The sequence below is a fragment of the Schistosoma haematobium genome, chromosome ZW (assembly GCF_000699445.3).
Source record: "Schistosoma haematobium chromosome ZW, whole genome shotgun sequence".
NCBI classification, from domain to species: Eukaryota; Metazoa; Platyhelminthes; class Trematoda; order Strigeidida; family Schistosomatidae; genus Schistosoma; species Schistosoma haematobium.
The window spans coordinates 19,295,922-19,304,842 of NC_067195.1; the positions used below are offsets into that span (position 1 = coordinate 19,295,922).

General features: G+C 35.2%; 1 protein-coding gene across 1 annotated transcript; it reads left to right on the plus strand.

The window, feature by feature from the left end:
- Nucleotides 1–7,162: 7,162 nt before the first annotated feature.
- Nucleotides 7,163–8,471, plus strand: KDELR3_3 (ER lumen protein-retaining receptor 3; the record flags this gene model as incomplete). Its single annotated transcript, XM_051218682.1, has 4 exons — nucleotides 7,163–7,253; nucleotides 7,291–7,550; nucleotides 7,587–7,839; nucleotides 8,353–8,471. 4 exons carry the CDS (start codon nucleotides 7,163–7,165, stop codon nucleotides 8,469–8,471), a joined length of 723 nt encoding a protein of 240 aa, XP_051070625.1.
- Between the last annotated feature and the right edge of the window lie 450 nt (nucleotides 8,472–8,921).

The window sequence follows — 8,921 nt, forward strand, 5'->3', positions numbered from 1 at the left end:
TTGTTGTCAATGTTACGATCAACAGAGCTTAAATAAGAAGAATAAGAGGTTACTTAACAAATTGCTAGGAAGTGAGGTCTTTTTAGATGCATAACTTAGTTTAAAATCTTTTGCTGACCTCATAACTTCGAATAATTCTTTTTTTTGCACATTTCAAAATATTGAAAAAATCCACTGTCATGTCCATTTCCAAGTAAATAACGGAGAACTGTATTGTTCAAGATATATAGTCATTTTACTCTCAATGTTTGTGGGGTGTGTCTAAAGATGTAAACTCTAACACTTCCTTCTGTTTTATAAATTCACGTGCTCTTGCAATGGGCGTTTCAACTCGTAGGAACATTTGGAATCAAAGAAACAAAGGTATTCTTTTTTAATTGTGTTAACGAGTAGCGAGTGGATATAATTTCTGAAGCAGATGATTGATGTTTCGGATACATAAAAGAGCAGGAAACACATAACTCTTCCTAATCTATCCTTGTGTGAAATATACTCATTGAATTTCGGAATATCTGTCACGTTCTTTTTTGTGCTTGATTTGTTTATCTTCACTCCTGAAAAATTCCACTTCATTCTTACCTAAATCCCGTATAACCACAATTCTGAAAGTTTGGAATGATTTATATTTTCAGAGAATGCCTTAAGAAACACGTTTTGTGAGGTTCAACCTCAATTAGGGTTTATGGTTGTCAGCTTGCTGAGTTGTACCCTCTCTACCGAAATTCTAGATATTTGGATTTAACACGGAAACGAGATTTTTTGTCAGAAATAATTGAGGCTTGTCCATCGAGAATATAGTAACAAAAAAAACTTAGTAATCTGGTAACTTTGATAAAATACCACAAGTTCTTCCATTTTTGTGACATTTAAGGTTAAACAAGCTGTTATTGTCATTCGGAAGGTATAAAAGCATCTCCATGTCAACGATGTTTGTACATTGCAGCACTTAAGAACCCAATTGTATGACTTCAGACCCATCAGACTCAACAATCAGAGAAGTCTTACAACAGTGGGCACATGAAGCTTGTCAGTCCTTGAAATTTTCCTGGGTACGGTCATAAGAGATTAGATAGAAGTGTATTGATACACATTCTCTCCCTGAGATTCGTGCTAGTCAAACTACATTTCATAGTTTACTTCACACATATAGAATATATTATTTATTATTATTATTATTATTATTATTATTATTATTATTATTATTATTCACAAACATCGTATGGGTACATAAGTGTTGTGAAGAAACCATTTCAGGTTTCTTCAAAAATTCAATAATACACAAGTTTCAATTATGTTAGCATTATACTTGCCATATTTGAAAAAAGAAAGTAATGATAATAGAATAATAATAATAATAATAATAATAATAATAATAATAATAATAATAATAATAAATTAAGTCTGTGTAATTGGGAAGAATATTGAATTGAGTTTAAATAAGGAAATGGAGAAAATAAGGGAATAGAGATAAAGGAGACGTAAAATACGCAAATAGTTTAATAGGCCTGTTTATGAGCACAGAACATGAATAAACGACTATATATATATCGTCAAATTAGTAACAAAAAATAATTAAGAAAAAATAACTTATTATTGCAGTAAGATATTACTCTAGAATAAGTGTTTGTGCAGTCATAGTTTGGAGTGATGCTATGAAAGTTTCAATTAAGTGCAATGGATTACCAAATATCGACATATATGAGTCATATATGCATAGTGAAGATAAAACGAGTCTGAGAAGTTAATTTAAATGTAACACAAGTTATTGTCTTAATTACAAACTTCGTAATCTTAAGAATAATATTTATTTAGGAGGGAAAAAGAGAGAGAAAAGAGGTGGACACCTAGTGAAAAGGTTCAACCATGATAATAATAATTGTGTAATAAATATCGACCTCTGATGTAAACCAACAATTTAGAAAAATAAAATAAATCCTTTAGTGCAATTCGATAAATACATGCAGATTTATGTAATAGTATACAGAGTGAAACGGATATTAGTATAAACATTTGTGCAATAATAATTAAGAATGATGCTATGAAAGTTAATGTAATTTAAAACGACTACACTTATAGTTTAAACTGAATGAATTTTAGTAACTTATACTATCAAAACAGACATGAATCGTATGCGTGCGATTACTAATTCCAGTAATTTATTGAAAGGGTTGAAGTCTTACCTATTGAATGTAAAAGTGAAAAGTTGAAAAGAGAAGAAAGTTCTCTAATAGTTCTTAAAGCTGTGTTTTTGGTTATGTTTTAGCTTATCCAACTACAAGATGTTTTGATAAGTCGTATGTTATGTAATAGCATCTCTGATATGATGGGAAGAAAAAAAAAAATCAATTTTCGATTGATTTATTCATTATGAGTTTTATTCAACATTACATCCATTCTAATTCAATGTGATCATTCACGGTAGTATTTGTTTTCTTTTGTCGTATGATATTTTCTTCTGTATAATATACGATATTCTTGTACTCCATTGACATGAACTATACTCAGTAAGTGATATATTATAACTCTAAGTATTTTTTCATATATGTGATTTCATCCACATTAATAATCAAAATGGATGTACAATCAATATATAAACCAGTGTATTTTAGACTATTTTGATCATCGTTCGTCGTCGTGTTTAGGGGCTAATAAATCATCACTTATACCAGTTTTGTGTTCTTACTTTCTCATCACGGGAATTGCAGGGATCTCTCGTTCCGAGTATAAGTGATCAGCGGTTTTTTCCGGCACAGCAATCAGCGACGACTTAAATATAACATAATAATTAAGAATGATGCTATGAAAGTCACAATTAATTTCAAACGACAATCAGAAATTAAATATGTTTAGAAGGATAAGGAGAGATAAAAAGAATATCTAATATGTCAGGACAATGTTACTGTCGACGTTTTGTGACAGTTAAATTCTGTGAACAGTCTTCAATGAGACCCATCTGCAAACTCTTCTCTCTAGCTTCAAAAAGAAGACACATATCATCAACATGAGTCACTGTCAAAAACCCCAGAACTACAAATATAACAAAGTGGTACAGGCAAGGACACTTACCATGTGACACACTATCGTTGTTACTCACAAACAACTTATTAACAGCCGAGAAGAATCCTTTTCTGGTTTCTCCATAGATAAAATTACTAGATAGGTCTCATTGATGTTTTCATAACGTTCGTAATATTGAGACAGGTTTTGTAGTACTTAGGAGAATGTCGAAAAGAAAAAAAAGCGGGGGAAAGAAAACAAAAATGCGTAAATAATTTGGTATATTTGTGAAACACAATAAGTGTAAACGATATGATAAATTGTTAATATAATACAATTTGGTAGTAGAATAAGGGTTTATCCAGTAATATCTTAGTCGATTGCAAGAAACGATCGTGTAATATGAATTGGCATGGATTATATATACATAGTAGAGAAAAAATGAATTGATAACCCAATTCATTTATATAAGCCTAATACAAGATAGTGTGTTTTTAGCTAAAAACTCTGGATGAGCAGGAACAAAATCTATGTAGAAAGGAGAGAGCGAAAAAAAATCTGATGTGTCTGGGCACCATTCATAATAATAATAGTAAATATGAACACAAACGGATACTTGCAAGTAAAAAATGAGATAGTGAATAATTAAGCGAGTAAACAGAAGTTCCAAGGTTCTATTTTATTTAACAGCCGATTATGTAAATAACAGACCTTGTTTGTATAAGTCGTTGGCAATCACACTGATATTTATTAGGTGACAAAAACAACATTTGGAGAGTAAATCATCAACTAGAATTTTGGACCGGTTTATAGCGTTACTGCACTTGCCGGGAATCTGTTCCTCATAGTTTGATGGCGAATAACAAAGAAGTTTCGATGTAGGCTTGCGTAAGCTCTCGGCACTTACTGAATATTCTTTTTATTGTTCAGGTTAGGGGATGATATGACAGAAAACGAAGGGGTGAATGCTGAAGAGTAAGAGATACTATTTATAAGCCAGTTGATAAATACAAGGTTTAATTTAACGCTCATGATCTACAGAGACTGAAAACTGAGGCAGGGGTGATCCAATTCAAACAGAACATTGTCGTCACAACATCTTCAGTATGCTACACAACCTGCATCATCTGATTTTTTAACGGACCATCAAGTTCATTGCTTAGCAATACTTCTTCCAATATAAATAAATATATGAGTGAATGGCTATGCTCCCTCTAGAATCAAGGAGACGTTCTTATCTCTTGACATGTATGAAATAATGCACTTCCACCTGTCTCACCAGGAGTTTATGGCAGGGTGGAAAAAACGCCAGTTGGACCCAGATTCGTTTGAAGCATACCCTCGGACTTCCAGGGACATTCACATTCACTGAATATGGACCTAAACTCCTGTCTAAAACAGCTTACAAACTTTTCGAGTTCGCCAATTAAATCTTTCGTTAGACATAAATCCATTGAAATCTTCATTTTATTTGTCTTGCGTAACAGTAAAAATTCCTTTAGGTAATTATTAACCACTCGACGAAAACTCTAAAGAATCCTATAAATTTTCTAGGTCAGAGTTTTATATGATCGACAAGGACGCAACAATATTAATATCATCATCGAAACTCTGAAAGTCAGCACCTTTTTCACAACAGCATCCAACAAATATACAACAAGAATCACAAATATTATTCAACAATGATCATAGTGTCTGCAAACCGCTTAAAATCAACATGTTTTAGCAAGAGCATGAGGATTGAAAACTAAATCAACTGTGGAATTATCTACGTAAGAAATCATCCGTTAGTGCAGATGCCACGACCTTCAAAGCCTACTTGATTTCTGTAATATCTTATACGTCTTTTCTGTAGCTCCACAATGTATCCGTATGGCTGTTTGATATATAGACTCTATATTCTCTAGAATATAGTCGTTAGCATTAGAATCAATAACGGAAGTCGAGACGAATTCACTTGGTTTTTGTTATTGTATTTGATTATTATTTGTGTGTACTGAAATCATTGGCATCTAGAATTTGAAAGATGGAGTTTCTAATATTCGTCGACTTAATCCCCATAGATAACTGATGATCATTTACCTGATAATACATGACTTCTGAAGACTCTAAACGCTTCTTAGCCGAACGAAGAATTCCCCCTTTAGTCGTTTTGATACAATCACTTTCGTTATAAAATGATTAGCACTGCTATATCGTAGCATATTCATCGGACTCCCGGGTAAGTACTAAAAACACTCAAATCTTTACGTCCATCCACAACCACCCTGTAGCCCTATAGTAATAAGTGAAAGCCATTAGTCCACTGGTATGTGACATGTTCAGGAAATCACTAAAGTCATAGCAACTTCCAAAATAATGGAGACAGTCTGCTCCCGCTGAGTTCTTCACGGAAGGAGTTAGGGAAGAACAAGACTGCTACAAACTATCCGCATTACATTTAGAGGACCAATACATGATTGATGAGGTAACACATGGACAGAACACAATCACGAGGACCAACACAGGATCAGAGAACCAGGGTCCTGGATATCCAGCCCTCTTTTTGTATGAAAAAGCTGGAAAACCTGTAGAAAACAAGAGGTACCAGTCCACAAGACATTTCTTGACATCATCAAGGCATTTTACACAGTGCCACATGCACCCCTTAAAGCAAAGGTCGCAGAGAAGGGTTTCACCTGCTCATTCCTTTTACGGCTTCGAAACGACCTAAAAACCGGATTTTCCGTATCTAGCTGCACGCTAGCTAGAAGGTCTCAACATCGAGGGCTTCACAGGGGGTCATTTTTAGACCTTTCCTCTCTCTAACTTTTATTAAGGAACTCGTAAATGAAACTAGGTCATCCACCGTCACACAAGCTGACGATACTGAGACTTGGAGGTCCATATGAAGGGATTTGGGTTCGTCTGGACTACCAGAGGACCCCGAAAAAAATTTAACATGTTAAAATGTTACATTATGGTTTAACCCTACAAAATGCAAACAACTTACACATACCATGGAAATTTACTCGTAACCAGCCCTGTGACGCACGACCCAAGATTGCAAACCAGAGATCTTGCACTACAGCTCAAACTTCACCAAGGATGGAACCAGAGCAAATGTTGCTCTTTAAATTACTCGGAGGAGGCTTGACATCCTCCCCCAGAATTATTTCTGATACTGTCCTAGAAGTACTCGAGACCTCACCTGAAAGTCCACAACGTCATTGTTCTTCCCTTTAAAAAAGACATAAAAGTAGACCAGATACAGAGGTGGGGAACTAAGTAGGTGATGGGAGTAGTGAACAGGTCCTACAAAGGTAGACCCTAGCACTTCAGATTATTCTATTTGAGCCATGTGAGAATGGTGGGTGATCTCACACTTGCAAGTTGTCACTGCACAAATATGCCTTCCAAACCTTACTACTGCGTTACACGAGGAGAAGCCTAGGTCTACTCCTACCTTTTACTCGTTATAAATTCTAGCTATATGAAACGTTCTCCCCCCTGAGATGATCACAGACTTCTCAAAGGATAGTTTTAAGAGCAGACTTGACAAATACGTACTCATCCATGGATTGCCATCTTCTACTTGGACTAGTTGTACCTGATGGGCATCTCGTAACTAACCTACCGTTATCACAATCAAACAGCATCGGTTTATCCTTACTTTTGTTCCAATCATCCATCTTTACCTACAGATTTTGCACTTATGTCTGTTCACACCATGTGGATTTTTAATTGATTAATTAATCTACTTTTTTGACCATCATTTTTCTTCACACTTCTGTACTTGAATTTTTATTTACTATTGCTTACACTTCAATAAACCGATATCTCACCTGATGAAATGATAGCGGCTGGCCTTAGAAGCCCTACTGAGTTCAGAAGAACTCACATACTCAGATTACAAGATATACTAACCCACAAACATATCCCAAACAGACCTGAATCAGTGTATTGTTGTGGCTAAACCACAGACCACCGGAGATTATCAAAGACCCGTAAACATGCTGAGACAACAACAAGAGAGTTCAAAGAGATCAATTGGTTTATTCAAGCACGTCATAAAAGTATTGGATGTTGGTTACTAGATGTGTTTAAATAGGTCCATCTCAGCAGAACTTAGTTTTAGCGTTGGTTGAGTTTAGCCTGGCGTCGTGCTTACCAGATTACTGTTATCATGAATATATTCCGGTTTCTTGGAGATGCTTCACATTTTGCAGCTATTATAATTTTACTACTGAAGATTTGGAAAACACGATCTTGTGCAGGTATAGTTCGATGAACGCAACCAACGCTACGTTTCAGGTCTGTCAGGACGTAGTCAAATTGCATTCGCTATTGTATTCACCACACGTTATGTTGATCTTCTGACATCTTATGTGTCTCTATACAATTCTCTCGCAAAGATCATCTTCATATTTTCATCTTATGCGACATTGTATTTAATATATTTTAGATTCAAGGCTACATATGATGGAAATCATGACACGTTTCGTTTGGAGTTCCTTATTGTTCCATGCGCTCTACTAGCATTGATTGTCAATCATCGTTTCCAAATTATTGAGGCAAGTCTTAATAAATAGTGCTCAACCTTACCATAGTTGTTGTGGACCTTCTCCATATATTTGGAATCAGTTGCCATCCTGCCACAATTGTTTCTTATTAGCAAAACTGGAGAAGCAGAAACCATCACTTCTCACTACTTATTTTCGCTTGGTTCTTACCGTGGTCTGTACATACTCAACTGGATATATCGGTATTATGTCCAGAACTATTACGATTTGATAGCCATCTCTGCGGGTGTTTTGCAAACTTTACTATATTGCGATTTTTTCTACTTGTACATAACTAGAGGTATGTAACTATCTAACCACGTGATTTTTCAGTTATTAAGGGCAAAGCTTTTGCTCTTCCAGCGTAGTAACGTGACCAAATGAATAGGCCATCCCGATTCATGATAATGCTATAGTATGAACTCCGATTCCTTTTCACTTGTTTCTACTGTCGGATCTGGGAAGCTCCAAAGTACTGTTTAATCGAGGACTCTATTTGTGTTCACTGCATCAGTGGTAAACAAAATACAGCTGGTCGTTTGTCTTATGCGCTCTTTTTATTCTAGCATGTACTTTACATCTGAATAATATCAAAAACTTTCTTTTTAGCTCCCCTGTGATTGATTTTTAATATGCTTTTATCATCGCTTCCAACTGGGCCTTAGCTTCATTCTACGGAATGTACTATTAACTCAGTTTATGCTATTTTTTTATTTTCTGTTATCCTAAATTTTCAGTTAAGCATTTGGTTGCCGCAGTAAAACTTATTACAATAAAACGACACAAGTTATGTTTTCGAATGCTTTCACTTTAGTCATTCTGAGGTTTGGTCGTAATTCTGGGGTCTTCCGAGTCGGTACATACATTGATATGTGTCGTAATGCTCGCGGCATCTCGTCTCATCTGGATACTAGACATGGTGATCCAAGATGAAAAGCGACGGTGGACTGCTTACTATTTTGTTGAAGTAGATTGCGTGCGGATTACTAAGATTTTGTCCTCGTAGTGTTTGAGGTTGCTCATGACTAGTTTCATATTAACTCTCAACTGGTCATCACAAGGTCTGTGGAATTCACTGGTACAATTATCGTGATACGTTTATAACCGCAATGTTTTATGTTCGTATGGATCTCCCATAGCATGGCTCTTCCAGCAGACCATAGATTGACAATCATTGGGTTCTCCATTGTAGGGACGTTTTTGTTGGCAGCATGAGATTATTCATGAAACGTTAACTTTACTAACATTTAAATTAATTTTGGTATCATTTACAGACTTAGTTGATTCCAATAATTCGTGGAGTACCACAGGACTAGGCCATTTGTTAATGTTGGTTGTATTTATGGACGTGATATAATTTGTGAAGAGTACTTTTCTCAGTTT